General features: G+C 39.6%; 1 protein-coding gene across 13 annotated transcripts in view; it reads left to right on the forward strand.

Annotated features, from left to right (window-relative positions):
• Positions 1-23634, forward strand: part of LOC100981854 (cyclic AMP-dependent transcription factor ATF-7) — a 117468-nt gene that overhangs the window by 10427 nt on the left and 83407 nt on the right. For all 13 annotated transcript variants that reach the window (XR_008620407.2, XM_063593477.1, XM_003831007.5 and 10 more), the window contains one exon: positions 13915-13983. Coding sequence is in view for 11 of the 13 variants with exons in the window: in XM_034935730.2 (XP_034791621.1) it covers positions 13929-13983 (55 nt within the window). In the remaining 2 variants the exon portion in view is untranslated. Of the gene's footprint in view, positions 1-13914; positions 13984-23634 lie in introns of those variants that run through there.

Here is a 23634-nt window from a genome sequence, read left to right on the forward strand (position 1 = left end):
CAGGGATCTAAAACTCCTGGGCTCAAGGGATCCTTCTGCCTCAGCTTCCCAAAATGTTGGGATTACTGGTGTGAGCCATCGCATCCAGCCCCTAACTATATTATAAAATCAGGATGATTTGTTGAATGTGACGTAATTACTGTAAATGATTCATGTTGGTACCAAGTTTCTTGCCAGTAATATTTAAGTTTTATCAAACTTGAATAACACCTTGTTGGTTTTATTTAACATCATATTTCTGGTACCAACATGACTCCTGTAGCACCATTTTCTTTTTTATTTTTCTTTTCTTTTTTTTGAGACAGAGTCTCGCTCTGTCACCCAGGCTGGAGTGCAGTGGCACGAGCTCGGCTCACTGCAAGCTTCGCCTCCCGGGTTCATGCCATTCTTCTGCCTCAGCCTCCCGAGTAGCTGGGACTACAGGCGCCCGCCACCATGCCTGGCCAATTTTTTTGTATTTTTAGTAGAGACGGGGTTTCACCATATTAGCCAGGATGGTCTCAATCTCCTGACCTTGTGATCCGCCCGCCTCGGCCTTCCAAAGTGTTGAGATTACAGGTGTGAGCCACCGCACCCAGCTCTTTTTTTTTTTTCTTTTCTTTTGAGATGGCGTCTTGCCGTGTTGCCCAGGCTAGAGTGCAGTGGCATGATTTCTGCTTACCACAACCTCTGCCTCCTGGGTTCAAGTGATTCTTTCTGGGGATAGCTCAAAATAGTCCTGGAATCCTCTGAAAGCCTAGAAAGCCTTAAAAAAAAACTTCAAGTAGTTGCCTGTATGAAGCTGCTTCCAGGTAGGTTCCTAAGCTTTGGCTATGTGTTGCCTAACTTATGATTCAGCCTAATTCTCACTCTCATCTGTTTTCAGTCATTTGCTGCAAAACTATTTGGTCTATTTAAGCTGGCTCCTTTCTTTGAAGCCAGTTTCTGCATGTCTGAGCTTGAAATCCAGAAATTAATTTCAGCCTTCTGTTTGATCAATCTAGGGCCCTCTACTGCTTGTGTATTTCTTAAAGCAGTGGATCTCAAACTTTTTGGTCTCGGAATTCACCCCATAATACTTTTAAAAATTATTGAGGGCCAGGCCTAGTGGCTCACACCTGTAATTCCAGCACTTTGGGGGGTTGAGGTGGGGGTGGGGGGATTGCTTGAGTCCAGGAGTTTGAGACTAGCCTGGGTAATATAGTGAGACCTTGTCTTTACAAAAATTTTAAAAATTACCCGAGCTTGTTGGTGCACTCCTGTAGTCCCAGCTACTCAGGAGGCTTAGGTAGGAGGATCACTTGAGCCAGGGAGACAGAGGTTGCAATGAGCTGAGATTGTGCCACTGCACTCCAGCTTGGGCAACAGAGTAAGACCCTGTCTCAGAAAAAATAAAATAAAATAAAATAAAATAAAATAAAATAATTGAGGACTCCAAAGAGCATTTGTTTATCTGGGTTATATCTGTTGATATTTAGCATATTAGCAATTATGAGATAAGTTTTTAAAATATTTATTAATTTACTTTAAAATAACAAACCCATTACATGTTAACATAAATAACTATTTTGTTTAAAAAGAATTTGGGGGAAGAACTTCAGATCTCTTTAATGTCTGGCTAACCAGAAAACAGCTGGATTCTCATATCTGCTTCTGCATTCAATCTGTTAAGATATGTCATTTTGCTTTAAGTATTTGAAGAAAATGATGTAATGGGAAAAGGAAGGATTATTTTCAGGTAATTGTATATAGTCTTCTTTGATACTACAGCAAAATCTGAAAAGTGATAGTTTCATAAAGGTTAGCTGTGGTATAGAATTTGAAACCACATCTGTGAACTTTTTAGTACTGCTATGTTAAAATGCATTGGCTCAGGATAAATAGCTATCATTGGGAAATTTTTTAAAAATGCATTGGCCTCAGTTGCCTTTTTTTTTCTTGAGACAGAGTCTCGCTCTGTCATCCAGGCTGGAGTGCAGTGCTGTGAGGTTGGCTCACTGCAACCTCTGCCTCCCAGGTTCAAGCGATTTTTGTGCCTCAGCCTCCTGAGTAGCAGGGACTACAGGCGCACGCTACCATGCCCAACTAATTTTTGTATTTTTAGTAGAGACAGGGTTTCACAGTGATGGCCAAGCTGGTCTCGAACTCCTGGCTGCAGGTGATCTGCCCACCTCAGCCTCCCAAAGTACTGGGATTACAGGCGAGAGCTACTGCGCCTGGCCAGCCACCTTGCCCAGCCTAACTTACTGTTTAAATAGATCTTTTACTCACGAATGATTTTAACCTTCATGAACCCCCTGAAAGATCTGTAGGGATCCCTGGAGCCCACTTTGAGAACTGTAGTCTTAGAGCACCAACCTTGAAAAATGCAGCTGTTGGGCAAGGTGGCTCACTCCTGTAATCCCAGCACTTTGGGAGGCTGAAGCGGGTGGATCACGAGGTCAGGAGATTGAGACCATTCTGGCCAATGTGGTGAAACCCCATGTCTACCAAAAATACAAAAATTAGCCGGGCGTGATGGCACACGCCTGTAGTCCCAGCTACTCAGGAGAATCGCTTGAACCCGGGAGGTGGAAGTTGCAGTGAGACGAGATCGAGCCACTGCACTCCAGCCTGGGTGACAGAGAAAGACTCCATCTTAAAAAAGAAAAGAAAAAGAAAAATGCAGCTGCCAGGCACGGTGGCTCATGCCTGTAATTCCAGCACTTTAGGAGGTCAAGGCAGGAGGATCACTTGAGGTCAGGAGTTCGAGACCAGCCTAGCCACTATGGTGAAACCCCGTCTCTACTAAAAATACAAAAATTAGCTGTGTGTGGTGGTGCGAGCCCATAGCCCCAGGTGCTCGGGAGGCTGAGGTGGGAGAATCGCTGGAACCCAGGAGGTGGAGGTGGCAATGAGCTGAGATGGTGCCACTGCACTCCAGCCTGGGTGACAGAGCGAGACTCCTTCTCAAAAAAAAAAAGAACAAAAATGCAGCTGTTTTCCTATAATTTTCACATGTCACAACATATTCTTTCCGATTTTTTTTCAACCGTTGAAAAATGTAAAAACTGGCTGAAAGTGGTGGCTCATGTCTGTAATACCAGCAGTTTAGGAGGCTGAGGTGGGCAGATCACTTGAGGCCAGGAGTTTGAGACCAGCCTGGCCAACACAGTGAAAACCTGTCTCTACTAAAAATTGAAAAAAAATTAGCTGGTCATGGTGGCACATGCCTGTAATCTCAGCTACTCAGGAGGCTGAGGAATGAGAATTGCTTGAACCCAGGAGGCAGAGGTTGCAGTGAGCCAAGATCCCATTACTGCACTCTAACCTGGGCAACAGAGTGAGACTCTGTCTCAAAAAGAAAAGAAAAGAAAAATGTAAAAACTACTCTTAGCTTGTGGGCCATATAAAAATAGGTGATAGGCTGAATTTCGCCCATGAGTTGAAGTTTGCTAACTCATCATATATACTATTACTGGATTAAGAATTTTGTTTGTTTGTTTGTTTGTTTTGCGATAGTCTCGCTCTGTCACCAGGCTGGAGTGCAGTGGCGTGATCTCGGCTCACTGCAACCTCCAACTCCCTGGTTTGAGCGATTCTCCTGCCTCAGCCTCCGGAGCACGTGCCACCATGCCCAGCTAATTTTTGTATTTTTGGTAGAGATGGGGTTTCACCATGTTGGCCAGGAGTGTCTCGATCTCCTGACCTCGTAATCTGCCCACCTTGGCCTCCCAAAATGCCGGGATTACAGGTGTGAGCCATCACATCCAGCCTGGATAATGAATTTTAAAATAATTACAATAAAACATGCTTAATGTTAAAAATGTGAATATTAGCTGGGTACAATGGCTCACCCTTGTAATCCCAGAACTTTGGGAGGCCAAGGCAGGAGGATCGCTTGAGCCCAGGAATTTTGAGACCAGCCTGGGCTACATGGCAAGACCCCCTGTCTCTACAAAAAAAAAAAAATGAGCTGGGCATGGTGGTGTGCACCTATAGTCCCAGCTACTCAAGAGGCCGAGACAGGAGGATCACTTGAACTAGGAGGTCGAGGCTGTGGTGAACTGTGATCATGCCACTGTACTCCAGCCTGGGTGACAGCGAGACCTTGTCTCAAACAAACAAGAAAACTCACCATAAAAAACAAACTATGAGCATCACCTAATTTTCCTAAATAAAATGATACCCCAGAACATGTAGCCCCTCAAATTCATGTTTCGGGACATTTATTTATATAATAAGCATATGTAACATGTTTATATATAATAAGCATATATAACAGTACCTGTTATGCTCTGAAGTGTTGGTAAAACATGATTCAGTTGTAAGTAGACAACTTTTTAGAGGTTGTAAATAGATGTGGTGTCCATTCTTGTACCTTTTTTTTTTTTTTTTTTTTTTTGAGACAGAGTCTCACTCTATTGCCCAGGCTGGAGTGCAGTGGTGTGATCTCAGCTCACTGCAACCTCCACCTTCTGGGTTCAAGGGATTCTCCCACCTCACCCTCCCAAGTAGCTGGGATTACAGGTGCCTGCCATGACACCCGGCTAATTTTTGTATTTTTAGTAGAGATAGGGTTTCACCATGTTAGCCAGACTGGTCTTCAACGTCTGGCCTGAAGGGATCCACCTGCCTCGTCGTCCCAAAGTGCTGGGATTACAGGTGTGAGCCACTGCACCTGGCCCATTTTTGTATCTCGTTTGGAATGTGTGAGAACAGGTAACTAGGATCAGACTGACCTTAACCCCTTGACCTTTTTTGTCTATATATATTTTGTAACTCTCTGCCTCAGTTTTCCAGTCTGTTAGCAAGTGCTTTACAAAACACTAATATAAAACAATAAGGCTAAAATCCGGGCACAGTGGCTCACGCCTGTAATCCCAGCACTTTGGGAGGCCGAGGCGGGCGGATCACTTGAGGTCAGGAGTTCGAAACCAGCCTGGCTAACATGGTGAAACCCCGTCTCTACTAAAAATACAAAAATTAGCCAGGCGTGGTGGTGCGTGCCTATAGTCCCAGCTACTCAAGAGGCTGAGGCATGAGAATCTGTTGAACCAGGAGGCAAAGGTTGCAGTAAGCCAAGATCACACCACTGCACTCCAGCCTGGGCGACAGAGCAAGACCCTGTCTAAAAAAAAAAAAAAAAAAAGCATAACATTTAAAACAATAAGGCTAATTAGTTTAAGATTATAGTGGTACATATATGCTTTCAGCATATCCTTTTGGGACATTTGATTTAGTATTGAGATAATATATGCTAAACTATTATTATGCTAAATAATTCAATGGAAAATTAATCCAGAATTTATGAACTTTTTTTTTTTTTTTTTTTTAAGAGTCCCAGTCTATCACCCAGGCTGGAGTGCCGTGGTGTGATCATAGCTCACTACCACCTTGAACTCTTGGGCTCAAGGGATCCTCTCATCTCGGTCTCCCGAGGTCCCGAGTAGCTGGAACTACAGGCACACACCACTGTGCATGGCTAATTTTTTTTTTTTTTAAGAAACAGGGTCTCGTGGCCAGGCGGAGTGGCTTATGCCTATAATCCCAGCACTTTAGGAGGCTGAGGCGGGCAGATCACCTGAGGTCGGGAGTTGGAGACCAGTCTGACCAACATGGAGAAACCCCATCTCTACTAAAAATACAAAATTAGCTGCATGTGGTGGCGCATGCCTGTAATCCCAGCTACTTGGGAGGCTGAGGCAGGAGAATCGCTTGAACCTGGAAGGCAGAGGTTGTGGTGAGCTGAGAACACACCATTGGACTCCAGCCTGGGCAACAAGAGCAGAACCCTGTCTCAAAAAAAAAAAAAAAAAGGAAAAAAGAAAAAGAAAAGAAACAGGCTCTTGCTTTGTTGGCTAGACTGGTCTTGAACTCCGGACCTCAAGCTGTCCTCTGACCTCAGCCTCCTAAAGTGTTGGGATTACAGGTGTGAGCCATGGCACCTGGCCTATGAACAGAAATTTTAATACCTAAATAATCTACTGCCTAGTAAAACTTGAGTAGTCTACTTTGTTTTCTGGGGTTCCCATAACCTGCATTATAGTCTCACAGTTCATGTGTTAACTGGAATCTTAAGTCACTTTGCTAGATGTAATGGAAATCAGAGCAGCACTGAGTATCCTATGGAGAATATAAAATGTTGAGACTGCTGTGGCGAAGATCTCGTATTTGTACTCTTTGCTTAATGGCAGCTAAATTATCTTAGAGTCTGAAACGTGGTAACTGAAGTTGTGTGTTTAAAAGAGAGCTGTTTGCATATAATTTTATTATTATCATAAAGAAATAGAGCCCATAGAGCTCTGTTTGGGTATCTTTCTAAGTTTTTCAGCTAGTTTGTACTGAGCTGAAAGGTATTCGGTACCTGCTAAACTTGGTTTCAGCTCTGTATTCCCTTTGTGATGCATGGTTGGGGCAATTTCTAATTGTCTGATATAAGCATAATTGTTGTTAGGAAGCATTCAAAATGGGTCCTGGAAGGTAACAAAAGGAGGAGCTATTTTGAATTGCCTGTTTTACCTTGTGTGTTTATAAACGAGTTTCCACCGTGTTTGTTTCTATATGAAATGGTTTATAACTTTAGAACTTTTTATGGTCCTTTTTGAACTTAATTTGTCACTTGGTTCTGTTTCTTTGTAGTTAGAAAATGAGTAGTTTTGTATAATTTTTAAATATACTGTTTAGTGCTTTAGAATAGGCAGATATGGACTTCTTTTTTTAAACTCAGACTTCTTTCTTTTTTTTTTTTTTTTTTTTTTGAGACAGAGTCTTGTTCTATCACCAGGCTGGAGCGCAGTGGCGCAATCTCAGCTCACTGCAACCTCTGCCTCCTGGGTTCAAGTGATTCTTCTGCCTCAGCCTCCTGGGTAGCTGGGACTACAGGCATGCACCACCACGCCCAGCTAATTTTTTTGTATTTTTAGTAGAGACGGAGTTTCACCGTGTTGGCCAGGATGGTCTCGATCTCTTGACCTCGTGATCTGCCCGCCTCGGCCTCCCAGAGTGCTGGGATTACAGGAGTGAGCCACTGCGCCTGGCCAACTCAGACTTTTTTCAATCATGCATATCTGCATTCTTTTTTCTTATTAGATTACATTATAATTTTTTGATTTACTAAAAGCAATCTGTGATTATTGTAGAGACTTTGAAAAATACTAAAAGTACAAAGAAGAAAATAGAATCACCTAGGATACCATTATCCAGAGATAACCATTATTAACATTTTGATGTTAATTCCCTTATCTTTTCTATGCTTATTATTTTTGCTTTTTTGTAGATTTACAGTTATGGTGCATGTACAATTTTATATTCTGTTTTTTTTCCCATTTAACATACAGCATTTTCTCATATTTTTAGTTTTCAAAATGTTATTCTTTTATAACTTAAAGATAGTTTATTATAAGGCAGTACCTTAATTTATATTTATCCATTCTTGTTTAAATTCCTGTTCTTTTTTGGTCATAAAGATGACTGTGGTTAAATGCTCAATGCAAAAATGGTCCACATGTCTGGTTTTATCCTTAGAATAGAGAGACTGAAAGAAGAATGAAATGTTCAAAGGATATAAAACATTTTAAGACATTTAATATAAATATTGCCAAATTGACTTCCAGAAAGATTGTCTAAATATGTACTCCCAAAAGTACTATATAAAAGTGCCAGGCCATCAGAGAAATGCAAATCAAAACCACAATGAGATACCATCTCACACCAGTTAGAATGGAAATCATTAAAAAGTTAGGAAACAACAGGTGCTGGAAAGGATGTGGAGAAATAGGAACACTTTTACACTGTTGGTGAGACTGTAAACTAGTTCAACCATTGTGGAAGACAGTGTGGCAATTCCTCAGGGATCTAGAACTAGAAATACCATTTGACCCAGCCATCCCATTACTGGGTATATACCCAAAGGATTATAAATCATGCTGCTATAAAGACACATGCACACGTCTGTTTATAGCGGCACTATTCACAATAGCAAAGACTTGGAACCAACCTAAATGTCCATCAACGATAGACTGGATTAAGAAAATGTGGCACATGTACATCATGGAATACTATGCAGCCATAAAAATGATGAGCTCATGTCCTTTGTAGGGACATGGATGAAACTGGAAACCATCATTCTCAGCAAACTATCACAAAGACAAAAAACCAAACACCGCATATTCTCACTCATAGGTGGGAATTGAACAATGAGAACACCTGGACACAGGAAGGGGAACATCACACACCGGGGACTGTTGTGGGGTGGGGGGAGGGGGGAGGGATAGCATTAGGAGATATACCTAATGTAAATGACAAGCACACCAACATGGCACATGTATACATATGTAACAAACCTGCATGTTGTGCACATGTACCCTAAAACTTAAAGTATAATAATATTAAAAATTTAAAAAAAAAAGTGCCAGGCCAGGCACAGTGGCTCATGTCTGTAATCCCAGCACTTTGGGAGACCGAGGCGGGTGGATCACCTAAGGTCTGGAGTTGGAGACCAGCCTGACCAACATGGAGAAACCCCATCTCTACTAAAAATACAAAATTAGCCAGGCGTGGTGGCACATGCCTGTAATCTCAGCTATTTGGGAGGCTGAGGTAGGAGAATCGCTTGAATCCGGGAGGCGGAGGTTGTGGTGAGCCGAGATCATGCCATTGCACTCACTCTAACCTGGGCAACAAAAGCGAAACTCCGTCTCAAAAAAAAAAAGTGCCCTTTCTGCTGCATACTCTATTGGCATTCTCTTGTACTTGAATATATATATATATCTTAATAGCTCAGGTGAGGTTTTGTTTTCAAGGTTTGATTAGGGGTTAACTTGACAAACTACTCCCTTCTTTCCATTTTTAGCACTGTAACCAAAAACTACAGAGCTTCATGTTATTTGGGTGACAAAAGCATAGACTTGGTTGGCTGTGGTCATATAAAGTGCCTTAGGCACAACATAGCCATAAATATGGATTTAAAATATGTGTAGCCTTAAATACATAAATACCTGCATAGCAAATATTTTGTGGATCCAGCAGCTTTCTGCAGAAACCTGAAGTTAAGTGCAAACTTAATATAGACTTTAAATATTTATTAAATATTAAATCAGTGAATATTTATTGAATATCTACTGTGTTGTGAGAAGAAAGGCTTCCTGAAGTTTTAATCTAGATCTCTATATTCTACCCCATACCCCTTTTGATTACAGATAATGCAGCCATCCCCTTTCTAGTCAGAAAACTAAAATAACCCTCACCCAGTCACTAACACATCACAATTTCTTTTTCCTTTAATAGCAGTTATCTGCTGTTAATCTAAAATTATTTTGCTTACTTGCTTATTACTTGTTTCTTCCTTTTAGAATGTAAATAAGCTCTATGAGGGCAGAAATCATGTCTGTCTCATTTACTCTTGAATTACTTGGGCCTAGGGCATATGGCACTGTGCTTAGGCACTGAGTAAAATATTTGGTGAATTAATGAATTTTAAAACTCACTAAATGTGTATAATCCAAAAAGCAAATTACGGTTATTAATTTCAAACTTCTTCCTTCTTAAATCTTTTTTTTTTTTTTTTTTTGAAACAGAGTTTCACTCTTGTTGCCCAGGCTGGAGTGCAATGGCGCAATCTTGGCTCACTGCAAACTCTGCCTCCTGGGTTCAAGCAATTCTCCTGCCTCAGCCTCCCAAGTAGCTGGGATTACAGGCATGCGCCACCATGCCTGGCTAATGTTTGTATTTTTAGTAGAGACAGGGTTTCACCATGTTGGTCAGGCTGGTCTCAAACTCCTGACCTCGGGTGATCTGCCTGCCTCCGCCTCCCAAAGTGCTGGGATTACAGGCATGAACCACCGTGCCTGGCTCCTTATTAAATCTTTTACTAAGACTGTTAACTCCTCTTTTTTATAATCTGGAGTTGCTAGCAAAATAATTTGATAAATGACCATATACATAGCGTCTAAATGATATGTATACTGATCAACCTCTGACTAATTGAACTTGTAAATTAAGCCATCATTCTTAATGATGATGATTTCTTTCATGACAGATGAGTAAAATATTATTTTTGTGTAAAGGCCTATTGTCTTTTTGTTTTTATATCCACTTTGCCTAGCACTTGGTAGTTCCTTATTAGTGGTTTCTGAATGAATTAATGAATGAATTAATGATAGCTAATCTTAACATCTTCTAGATTTTTATGACTCTTTGATACTTACAGTGCATTATCCTTCTAATTTTTTTGTACCTAGCAGTATCTGCTTTTTGTCATTAGGAACCTGATAACAGGCCCCTGGATGTGTTTGTATGTGGCTTTTATTCCTTGCTTAGAGTTGGGCCATCTTATTAACATCAGTTGGTTACTAGAGAAAAGATCACATCACACCATATCTGCATTCTTTTTTCTTATTAAATTATATTGTAATGGTAATATCACACGAGGTTTAGAGAATTTACTTTGTAGTCCTCAGTGACAGACTCCATGCTTAGTCTATTAAAATATATAGATATAGACATATATCTAGATATACATAAATAATCTGTTTTCTTACACAGTGACCATTTTAGGATCTACCTCTGTCTCTAACAAAACTAACAGATTTTATGAAATTATCTCAGTTATTAAAAATCATTCTCTAAATCTTGGGTTTTCTTCAGTTCTCTCCCAGCATTTACGTAACTTTCTCTTTTGAGTAAGTATTAAGTTTTTTTAATCATTTAAAAAATTCTGGTGACTGAGTACCTGAGCCTTTTCTGCAGATGTTGGCCTCTAGGACAGCTTTTTTATGCATCTTTGTCTTCCCTGTTCTAAGATGTTTGCTGAAAGCATCCCACTTCTCCTTGTCAGTGCTTCTTAATGTGTGTATCCCTCTTCTGTCATTTATTGTTTAGTTCTATAAAATGCTTATGTTTCATCCTGAAGAATAGGTTGGGAAGGAGATGACACACTGAGTGCCATGCCCAGACACATGATCTGCTTGTCAAGCAGTATGGTTATAAATGAGCTGTGAGTTAAATTCTAGTGAGTGGCAGCATTGTTTTTCAAGATTTCTCTTTATGTCTCAGTCTGTTTACACTACAGAAATGTGTTGCTTTTTGTTTTTGAGATGGCATCAGTGAGACCTCACTGATAATTAAAGATTTGTTTTAAGTGTTAGATAGAAATCAGCAAAATGACATTCTTTATATGTAGCAATTGATGCAGCAGACCAGGAGTGAAGGAGAAATTTTTTTAAAAAAGGTGTTAGCTGGGTTGTTTTTTTTTAATGGGGAGACAGATCATTCTTATTTTTGTTAAATACTTAAATTTTAAAAATCACTTTAGAGTGAAAAAAATTTTAAACAAGAATAATGGAAACGACAAGAGGCAAGAGATTGAGGGAAAGATTTAAGAATAATTGTGGGTGTTTAAGAAGAGAGGCTTCTTCCTCTCATTGTGATCTCCCTTTGGTGAAAATGGTAAAACAAAGGCCAGCAAATTTAGAAGGAAGCAGGAAATCCTAGTTAGTGGCTGTCAGTTGAATATTTAAGAGCAATGAAAATACTTACTTCTGTTAGATTTTAATGCTTTTTCCCCCCAAATTTTTTTGTTTTTGTTTTTTTTTCTTTCAGAAAGTCATGATTTTTCATCTCTATTTTCTAGTAAGTGTGCCACTAAATAAAATTTGGAAGCCATATAGTGTGATGTGATTGTGCAAAGGCAAGTTACATTTTGAATTTTGTGGTTTGAGGGAAGCCATTCCAGAATTTATTTCACCACTTCCTATGCCAATACTGTCCCACTTCTCAGCAAGAACTCTTTCCCTCCTCTAAATAGGTAGAAAAATGAGAAAATTTAGCATCAAATAACAGAATCAAGATAAAAGTAAGGAATCCTGCCTGATCCTTGTGTTGTGTCTACTCTAGCCCTTGTAGTTTACTTCCTGGTTGAAAATATATTAGAGGACCTCGTTGAAATAAAATTCTCATTTTGTGATTATATTAGGAAAGCAGATTCTGGGACATGTAGTGAAATTATCTCTAGCACAGGAGTTAGGAATTTTTGCAGAGATGAATTGCTTTCCAGACATGCTCTAAGTTTTCAGCCTTAATGGTCCTGGTCATTGCATTTATTTACTTTTGTTTACTTGTATTTATTTTTTGTAGCATGTTGTAGTTCCCGAAAGTGCTAAAAAAATCATGTATTTAAAACAAACCAACCAACCAGAAAACCCCCCTCATCCTGGGGCTGTGTGAAGAAGAATGAAGCTCTCATTTCCCAGTACCCAATCATCAGCTTGAGCTGGCCTCTCCTAGGAACAGAATTTATTGAAGCAATTTATCCTGGTTAAATGTGATATAAATCCATGTACATGTATGTACGTATAGGCTCTGTTCCATTACAGTAGTGCTGTAGCATCATATTCCTTCCTAGTTAGACCATGTTTCTATCACACTGAAAGATGACCAAGAAACCCCTTCTATTTTATGGGGCATCCCACAATTTTAAACACCGATTAGTTGTGGAATTACTGATTAGACAACGAGAAATACTGGTTTCTAACCCCACAGTGAGTCCTAAGAGAGTAGGAGAGATGTTACGTAGCTACCCTCTGAGTTTTAAGCATGGTTTTCCGATTACCAGATTCAGTCTAGCACGTTAACATTTTATTTCAACGCGAGCCTGACAGATTGTCCTGACATTTCAGTTTATTTCCAAGATAAAAATTTGAAATTTGGTTACAGTTCTGAAGTCACTTGCAGGCATATTCAAATTGTAGTTCCTCTCTCATCTTCCCTCGTTCGTATTCTTTTGTATACCTTTCTCTTTCATGGAAGGATGTTTGAAAATATCCTTTAGGAGTTTATAAGACTATTTTACCCCCCACTCCATTTTTCTCTTCCACCTTCCAAAATACGGTTTATCTTTTAGGAATTGTTTTTTACTATGATTTGCATTTCTAATCTTTATCCATCTCCACTTCTATTTTTATTCCTAGTTGGAATATGAGAAATTTCTCCCACACATTCAGATTGGAATTATTGTTCTTCAACAAAGAATTTCAATAAACACTTTGAGAGTTTAGCTTCAATAATTTATAAAACAGTATAAACCCTGTTAAAGTCTTCAGAGAAATAGAAGGGATAGATGGTGATGCCTTTTAGTGCCATTTCTTTCATCCCCTGCAGCAGCACACATCTGTTGGCTGCAACAGAGCAGCCCAAGAACACTGGCCGAAAGCAGCACAAACAGCCGGAACATGTTCACCCAGTAAACCCCCAAAGAGTCGACATTTGTTTTATTGCTGCTTTTAAAAACCTAGCCGTAAATAGAATCAGAAGGGGGAAGGGCATCGATACTTCTCCATTTGCCACAGACGATTGGTGGGGGGAGGAGGAGGCTCCCGGTTTTTATTTTTATTTTTTTATTAATGAAAGCCATTTCCCATGTAGCCCAATAGGATGGGTGCTTTGTTTTCTTTGGCAATAATATGGGATAAACAGCCCTTGCCAACAGTCTCGTAGTTTATACACCAGGGAGCCAGATTATGGCCCTGTAAAATGGAGCACCCCTCCTATAATCCCTTAATTAATTAAATGACAAATTTTGGTCTTCTCTCGTTCAGAAATATGGCTTCCGCATCGAGCGTTCAGTGAATTTATTGACATAAGGAACTGCACTAGTTGTAATTCAACAGATTGGAGAAGTGTGTTATATACTGTAGTAGAAAGAGGGAAAATCTAGCAAAGGTTTGAAATTCCTTGACTATTTAGATCTCAATCTTTCTAATTAAAAGTTTCAGTTGAGACACAGTAGATCATATGCCACCTGTCTAATGGGTCTCCCCAAAGTAGCCTGTGTTTACAACTTTGATAGATGACATTCGTGGAACACCTGTTTCTAGGGTTGATATTTTTGAAGCACTTTTTTTTTTTTTTGCTCCAGCATATTTAACATAACTTTTTCCCTCACCTCCCCCTCCTCAGCTCCGCTCTGCTATATGAAATATGGGAGACGACAGACCGTTTGTGTGCAATGCCCCGGGCTGTGGACAGGTACGTTTACAATATACTTTATTGTGAATGTCTCGTTGTGAATCAAAGTGGCTGTTTTATCACTAAGGCAAAGAGTTTAAAGCCAGTATTTTACGTGATCACTGGAGGTAATCAGATCAGAGGATTTGCAGTGTGTAAATCCAAGTTATGAGGAAGTGTAGGTACTCTACCGTAATGAAATCTGCCTTGCTGTCTTCCATATTGTTATTCTACTGGTGCTTGTTTCCCACCACACAGTATGGAAAAATACATGTTGCTGTCTCCTCCTTTCTAAAGCTGTCCATCTAAATACAAAGCAAGTTTAGAAATGTTTTCTCTTCATGCCGGGCGCGGTGGCTCACGCCTGTGATCCCAGCACTTTGGGAGGCCGAGATGGGCAGATCACCTGAGGTCAGGAGTTGGAGACCAGCCTGGCCAAAACCCCATCTCTACTAAAAATACAAAATTAGCTGGGTGTGGTGGCACATGCCTGTAATCCCAGCTACTCAGGAGGCTGAGGCAGGAGAATGGCTTGAGCCCAAGAGGTGGAGGTTCCAGTGAGCCGAAATTGTGCGACTGCACTCCAGCCTGGGTGACAAGAGCGAAACTCCGTCTCAAAAAAAAAAAAAAGAAAGAAATGTTTTCTCTTCAACCTGCATGGATATAAAAGTCTGCTTAACATATTTGGAGAGGCAGCTGATAATGTACCCACTCATTGTGAACCTCAATTTGCCAGAATCTATTTGGATTTTTTAAATAAGGAAAAAAAAAATTTCTTTTGACTGTTGATCCAGAAAATCATTGTTAGCAGCTACAGCAGATACCTATCTAGGAAAGACGAATCCAATAGAGAACTTGAGATCTCACAGCATTATATAAACATTTTCTCTGTCTAATGCCATAAATGCATTGTTCTGTATGTCAGCTGTCACGTAATTATATTCATATGTGTATATTGTATGTCATTTTTCATCATATGCTTTTTTAATAAAGTAATTTTGTTGAAATCGCCTTTTTTTTCATTTTGCATCTCCTTAACTCTTCTTCCTAGACCTTCCTCTATTGCCATGTTCCACAAAGGATGAAGAAAGGAATACGAAGGAAGTTTTATTTGCCTTCATTAATTTGTTTTATAGAACTCAAAGGGTTGAGTTTCTGTTCACTTAGGAATATGTCATGTGACTGTCCACTGACACTTACTGGTGGTGTGTGAGATTACACACTAGTTATATTAAACATTGTAAATATCTGGACAAAAAGAAGAGTTAAATTTCAGAGATTCCTATGAATTTGAGAGGTAGATAAAATGGGGGTGGTGACAAGGAATGAACAGAAGGAAGATTCCAAATTCCAGTAAATGCTAAAATTTTGACAAAAGACCAACAAAGGCATCATATTCTGCAGTATTTGCCATCCTAGGGTGTATTTCCTTTCATGTCAAAGTTTTCAACTTTATTATTTACTACATGTTTCCCCATGTGATTTCATATATATATATAGAATATATATGTATCTCCATTTATATATGGATGTATATAAATATTTACAGTAAAAGCCAGTTGGGAAAATAGAATACATTTGTTTCACTTTTCAGACAGCTTTATTGAAATACATTTCTAAAAATGATCTCTCCTAGCCTGGTATGGCTCATGCCTGTAATCCCAGCACTTTCAGAGTCCAAGGCAGGGTGATTGCTTGAGCTCAGGAGTTTGAGACCAGCCTGGACAATATAGCGAGACCCTGTCTTTACAAAAAAAAAAAAAAATTAAAAATTAGCCAGGCATGGTGGCACACGCCTGTAGTCCCAGCTACTTGGGAGGCTGATGCAGGAGGATCACTTGAGAGTCCAGGAGTTTGAGGCTACAGTGGGCCATGATCATGCCACTGCACTCTAGCCTGGGCAACAGAGCGAGACACTGTCTCAAAATAAATAAATTTAAAAATGATCTCTCCAAATTTTTACATGGAATTAGATAATACTGTTTACTATGATGCTTATGACCGATACCTTGTACCTTTTTCACTTCTTGCTTTTAGTTGAAAAATAGGCATTTTTGGTGAAAAGATTTATTTTTCTAATACTTACCATTATTTTTCTTCACTTATTGTTTAAACTACTCCTGAACTCCTCATATATGTTATATGCTTAAAACAACCCAGACAAGGACTTCGCAAAGAAGTAAAAATAGAAGATAAAAATAAGGAATATATGAGAAAAGCATCTCTTAAGCTCTCTGAGGAAGAAAGATATAAATAACACCTTTTCAGGCTGTCTCATCAGAAAAGAGTAGTATCCACTGAAATTTGTGAAATGTCACAGATTTGTGAAATTTGTTTTTGTTTTGCTGTGTTTTGGACTGGAGGTAGGAAAATAGTAGGGACTTTGACTTTGGTTCCTTCTCGTAAGGTTGTGTTCCATTTACCATAAGCCATTTCCTTCCCCTACTTCTGTCTCCTGTTTCTGAATTATTTGTTGGTATTTTGGTTATTAGGATTCATTATAACCTCCGGCTTAGGTTCTAAAAGCTTTTTTCCCCTCAGTAGGAAGGTGAGTGTGGAACATTGCTACCTCTTTCTTTTGGATTCAAGATACTTATTTCATAGAAAAAGGATACAAAGGTACAACTTAAGGTTTTGAAGGTAGCATGATTCACCCATTTACCCCCTTTGCATGTCAAAACTTTATGGTCAGGTGAGATTATAGTTCTTTAGTTATATTTAGTCTCTTCCAAGTTTCTCCCACGATCTGGTAACAAATAACTCTGGATTGGGATCTCTACAAGATTTACTGTGATTGCTTTATGTTGTATGAAATAGTGAAAATCTGGCAGATAAGATAAATTTGGTAAAGTGAACTACCCTTAGCCTGTCATCCAACTTCCTTAATATCCCTTGAGAATGGTTTCATTCTGGAGCCACCTTGAGCCTTTCAAACTATTTGTAATCCATTTGTCATTGATTCAAGTTCTTTCTTCCAGAAATGGTAGAATAATAAAAAGGCTATGTAAATCCCAGGATGGGTAATAAGGACCATGATAATTTTTGCAAGACGTGGTTTAGAAGCTGCTACCATAGAAGTCTCAAAAAGCAGTGGCTTCTACTGGGTAGAGGAAGTAGGAATGAAAACAATTATAACTCAGGATACTATTTTTTTTTTTTTTTTTTTTTTTTTTGAGACAGAGTTCCACTCTGTCGCCCAGGCTGGAGTGCCGTGGCGCTATATCAGCTCACTGCAAGCTCCGCCTCCTGGGTTCACGCCATTCTCCTGTCTCAGCCTCCCGAGTAGCTGGGACTACAGGCACCCGCCACCACACCCAGCTAATTTTTTGTATTTTTAGTAGAGACAGGGTTTCACCGTGTTAGCCAGGATGGTCTCAGTCTCCTGACCTCGTGGTCCTCCCGTCTGAGCCTCCCAAAGTGCTGGGATTACAGGCGTGAGCCACCGTGCCTGGCCACTATTTCTTAAAAAACAAATAAAACTATAGGAACCTTGCATTATGTCAATATCTGCTCCTTGCCCAGACTTTACCCTATGCATTCCTAAACTCAGAAATTGTCCTGTGCCTTAATATTAAGGGAAGGTGAAAGGAAAATTCACCTAAAATAGACTAGTGGATTATGCTCTCCACTATATAATCAAAACCACTAGGCTTTCAATGGATACGTAAACATGTTTTGGTTGCTAGGTCTTTAATGGCTGTTATTTTTGGATTCTGTTCATGATCCACTTCCCACCAGTAAGTCTGATGTGACACAGCTGAGTTCTAAATATGCTGCATGTGCTTAAAAAAAAATGCTGCTGAAGGTTGTGCTGTCTGCATTCTTAGCGGAAAAGACAGGTGATAGGGTTTTTTAGCCTTGTTATTCCTATTCTCCTGTTGAGATTTTTTTGTTTCTCTTGAGGCCTCATCAACCTCATGAAGAGGAACTCAGGGAAAGCAATATCCCTGCTAATACCTCTCTGTGGAATGTGGTAGCAGGAGTAGTTAATAGAGCTGCCTCCTGAGAATGGGGTTAGTGTTGTTAAGGCAACAGTGCCCCAGATACCCTCTTGGCAGAGGACTGGTTGAATTTGAGTTGTGTGGGTTTTTGAAATGTTTATAAGATAGCATCTATTTAAAGACATTGTGACTATAAAACAGCTTTGTGTTGTAAAAATAATAGAAATATAGTTTGGTACTGAATCTATTAATAGGAAGTCTTATAAGTTTTTTATACTTTTGGAGGACGCTTTTACTTGAATATGGATTATAAAATTGTTCCATTGTATGTGGAAGTGGGAATAAATACTATGTCTCTGTCAGTAATCTTGAATTTTAGATGTTATTTCATATAAACGCAGTTAGATAACTTACCTTTTGGATGCTTTTTGCCCAGTTTTTTATTACTGGGATCAACAAATTCCATATTCCTATGCCTCCCTCTCAGGCACATGACGCAGGTTTGCAGTATAAATTATGCAGATTTAAGTAGTCTTTCTGGTTACCATAATCAAGTGTTTGAACAGAAGCTGGTCATATCAGCTTATCAGAATGTCAATTTCCTTAAAAACAGGAACGCATTTCCTCTGAGGAGATACTACTCATGGAGAGTTAGTATCATCTTGTTCTTAGCCAGTGAGAAAGGTTTCTGTCATAACTATTTTGTATCACCTCTGTCCTTTTTTTGTTTTGTTTTTGTGAGATGGAGTTTCGCTCTTATCGCCCAGGCTAGAGTGCAGTGGCGCGATCTCGGCTCACTGCAACCTCTACCTCCTGGGTTCAAGTGATTCTCCTGCCTCAGCCTCCCAAGTAGCTGGGATTACAGGCGCCCACTGCCACTCCCGGCTAATTTTTTTGTATTTTTAGTAGAGACAGGTTTCGCCATGTTGATCAGGCTGGTCTCGAACTCCTGACTGGAGGTGATCTGCCCCTCTTGGTCTTCCAAAGTGCTGGGATTTCAGGCATGAGCCACCACACCCAGCCCACCTCTGTCCTTTTAAGGAAAAAATCCTTCGATTATTTCTCTGTCCAGTGTGACCCTGAGGGGCTATTACTCTTTTTTTTGCCTGGAGAGATCTACTGTCAGATCTTCTTCTCTTCTCCCAGAGGACATTTAGGTACAGGTTGAAATTCTCTTCATATCTTTCTAACTGAGATATGAAACATATAACTAACTCATAGACCTCTGGGGCCTGCTTTTCCTTTCTAAGGCCAAGAATAGTGATGGAGCCCTAGTTGTGATGGGATTGAGGGCAGCTTCTTGTACCTCCATATCTTGTCATATAATAGGAATAATGTTTATGGTGTTGTAGTCCTGGCTTCACTTGGCATTTAACCAACCTCCAAAGCTGTTTATTGCTTCGTATCCTCTGCCTCCATGAACATTATCCCTTAAATCTCTATTGCTCTGTAATATATGAGGCAACAAATAGCTCCTATGATTGGTTAAATGCTGGCATGCTGCAAAGGTATATGTTTTATTGCCTATATAACACAAATCTATAGAGATTATTCCTGTTATCCCAGCCCTCCCATTAAATGGGCCATACTGGTACTGTGGGACTCTGGATCTTTAATTCTGTCTCTTTGGCAAGTTGCCCTATTATCTGGCATAAGCACAAAAGAAAAGCAGGAAAGAATGAGTTGGTGGTGATTACTAATTCTTTATGTTAGGGAAGCATCTTGAATTGGAGAATTACAAGGGGAAGCAATGGCTCTGGTAGGTAAATGCCATTTGTGGTAGTATATGCTATGTTTACATGTTTCGACAGGTGAAGGCAATTTCAGGCAAAAAAATAAGCCTTTTTTCCCCACCCTCTGCCAAGAGTTTTTTAAAATTCTAATTTTTATTAAATAATTCATATTTCATTCAATAATTCATCTAGTTCCCATCTGGTAAGAGTGCCTGCATGCTGTCAGGCAGCTGAAAATACACGGCATTATACACAAATTAGGCCAAATGCTAACCTTATTTTTTGTATTATGTTGACTTTGCAATAACTTTCAGTTCACTCTCTGGATGCTGCAGTAACCTGTGGTGGAAGTAGACCGCTCTTACGTATCATATAGACAAAACTGGGACTGGGGTTTTTTTTTCTTTTTTTTTTTTTGAGATGGAGTCTCACTCTGTCACCCAAGCTGGAGTGCAGTGGTGTGATCTCGGCTCACTGCAACCTCTGCCTCCCAGGTTCAAGCGATTCTCCTGCCTCAGTCTCCCCAGTACTGGGACTATAAGCGCCCACCACCATACCTGGCTAATTTTTGTATTTTTTAGTAGAAATGGGGTGTCGCCATGTTGGCCAGGCTGATCTTGAACTCCTGACCTCAGGTGATCCGCCTGCCTCAGCCTCCCAAAGTGCTGAGATTACAGGCGTAAGCCACCGCACTTGGCCTGGGACTGGAATTTTTTAAATGTAGACATGCTAAGAGCAGGAATTAAACTCAAGTTTCTTAATGTCAGATCTGATACTCTTGACACTTGCCCTTAGAAACATGTAGTTGATTTTTTTTTCATGTTATATTTAAACAAATATATGTATGTTACTAGAGCACAGTAGATTAAAAGCATCCTTGCTCCAGTCTGCCCTTCCCAAAAAAGGCTGTATGAATCTAATTGGTACTACACGCAGGAAATTAAGGTGACATTTTTCAGTTATTCCCTCTTGTTTTCCTTAGATATAACTTAATATTTGAAACAGGAGCCCAGAAACTGTTCTCAGAGCATTCCTGTTAGAAAAAAAATAAAATCCTGTCTTTGCATCTCAGCTCTTCCTAAGTTAAAAGGCCTCTTTCCTACTCCCTTCTTTTGCAAACTGCTGAGTTTACAAAGTGCCTTCTGAATCTTAGAGCCTGTCTTTCATTTATCCTTCCTTTGCCACTCTGGCAAAACTACATATAGCATATAGCTAGGTTGTTGACTTACAAGATATTGTCATTATATAGAATTCTTCATTCTTTTATCAAATAGTCTTCCAGCGAATGCAGCAGATTAAAAAGCAGCCAGCGTACTCCCTCTCTCTGGTTAGCGTATTTCTTTAATGCAGATTGACTTGCTCAGCAGTCGCATTCTGTCTGAAGCCCTTGTTAGGGCCTCTCTGTATGTGGATTCATAACACATCTGTGTGTACATCTACAGTGCTGTATAAATAATAATAAGTAATCACCAGATGGCCTATAACTGCTCCTCTGGACCCGCTGGGTCTCTTGAAGCTGTTAGTAAAGTCTTCTGGCGTTTTACTGGGGAAAACTTGTCATAGATTTATTTCTAAAAAAATTCAAACTCACAACTGGATGTTTAGGACTAGATATTGCTGTCTGTGTTGTAAATATTTAACAGGCTTTGTACAATGACAAGTAAAAGCGCCATTACTAACCACATACAGTGGCTGTGGAGCTCTTCCCTCCTGGCCATTTAGAAAGGAAAAGAAATGCCAATAAATTGTACATTATGAATAAGGTACAAGAGATGCTCTCTGGAAGATTTTTCTGAAGAGAAAAATAATTTCAACATTCTGCTCAAAGAGTTGTGACTGGGCAAACTTAAGCTTTTTAACTATGTGCCAGTGACTTAAACAATGCCACTTTTATTTTTTTTTTAGAGATAGGGTCTTGTTCTGTCACCCAGGCTGGAGTACAGTGGTGCAATCATAACTCACTGAAGCCTGCAACTCCTGGGCTCAGGCAGTCCTCCTGAGTAGCTGGGACTACAGGTGCACACCACCATGCTTGGCTAATTTTATGTTTTTATTTTTAGAGACAGGGTCTTGCTGTGCTGCCCAGGCTGGTCTTGAACTCCTAGCCTAAAGCAGTCCTCTCACCCGAGGCTCCCAAGTACTTCGGATTACAGTCATTAGCAACTGCACCTGGCACAAAGTTTTAAAGTGGACTTTGTAATATTTTAAGAAAAGCCCCATGCTCTGGAGTTCAGTCATACTGAGATTTTAATCCTAATAGAGTCTTTATAACCAAATGATAAACCTTTCTGAAAGAGTTACAGTGCTAGTCGACATTTGGTTAAATGTCAGGCCTTTGGTTATGTCTAAAAACTTAACACATAAAGTATAGTGTTTGCCAATATTATTTATAAAGCAAAATATCTTTATTTTTGTCCTCTTTCCATTAATTTTTGTGAAAAGGTTATGTATTTAGTTTGGGGAAAAATGTTATTCTGATTTTCTGCTTATAATTTTCTGTGCTGTTTTGCTATTACTAATCACTTTGCTTCAGTACCTATTGTACTAGTGTACTTAGTACAATAATACATGTTTTTTAAAATCACAATAGAACTCATCACCCCTAAATTTGAGGGTTTTTTTTCTTTGTTTGCTATCATAAGATAACAACACATGTTTTAAACAGAAATTGGGTATCTTAACTGTCAAGCCTAGTTTTCTTTTGTCTGTTGGGGGTTGAATCTATTTAACCACAGAGAGCTTGTCCTTTAAATCGTAGCACGTGGATGTTACTTTCGAGGTAGAATGTGTAGAATGGTTTTCTGTTTCAAAATCTCATCTCGAAGAATTGACATACAAATTGTGAAGAGGAAATAGTTTTAATAGTTTATTGTAGGGAGATGTTGCTTTTTAAAGTTTTGTCTCAAAATTATCATGTTAAGGATAGGATTTCAAGAAGGAAAGCATCATGGAGAAAAGATAGAAGCTTTGAGGTTTATCTCTTTGTAACAGTGCCTTTGTGTTTTTACTTCGAAATTTCTTTGTGCAGTGAAATATGCTACCTTTGTATTTGTGCTTTGGTAAGAATGTGGACTGTTTGCAATTGTCATGTGAAAGTACAAAGAGAATGAGAATGAATTTTGTGAAATTAGCTCATTCCCAGTCTGGCACACCATGTGCCCTGTGTGACTGCTGATTCTGCTGGCAGATTGAAGTGCCGAACCAACTTCTGCTCTAACTGCTAAAATTGCCAGCCATCATTCCAAGCTTTTAAATCTTGTTGTTCACATCAGCGATGTCAGATTTTGAGCAAACATAGCTCTGTCTTTAAATCCCAGTGGAATTTGCAACTCCTGGATTGAAAGGAAAGAGTTGTTCCTTTTTGTCTTTGAAAAACTTGAGTGGCTGTGCGGGGAAAGTCAGCAGAATAAATCTGGAGCCTTGCTGTGTCCTTTGGATCATTGTAGAAAGCTGAGTGCTCTGTTCGACATTCAGCAGATTGGCTGTCAGAGTTGCACCGCTGCTTATCAAAGACATGATCTCTCAAAGAGCCATTTATGTTATACCAGAGAGAATCATCCTGTGGCAAAAGGAACACCTCCTTTCTCCTCCCAAGGGTCAGATCTTCTTTTGATACTGGGCAATTATCCCTTGCCTTTCCTGAAAAATAGCTCAATCCACTATAAAGATTGGCACCAGCACAGGTTGCTGATTTGGTTACAATGACAAGCTCTGATTCCTTAGCCACAGGGAGAGGCATCAGGGTGATACTCGTAAGTATGCCAGAGGCTTAATGGTGGTGATTTTTCTGCTGAGAAACTCAGTGTCCCTTTTAAGTGTCTTGGCTTCTGTTCTCTTTCTGTGAGGGAAATAAATTTGTTTTAGTTGTTTGCACACTAGTCACTATAAAATGCCACTATGAGGTTGTCTTTCCTTCCTTCACTTCCTCAAGCTTCTTTCCTGTCTTTAGTTATTGTCCTTTAGTTACTGTTTGAGATCAAGCCCTACAGTCTAATTTT

The sequence above is a fragment of the Pan paniscus genome, chromosome 10 (assembly GCF_029289425.2).
Source record: "Pan paniscus chromosome 10, NHGRI_mPanPan1-v2.0_pri, whole genome shotgun sequence".
Classification (NCBI taxonomy): domain Eukaryota; kingdom Metazoa; phylum Chordata; class Mammalia; order Primates; family Hominidae; genus Pan; species Pan paniscus.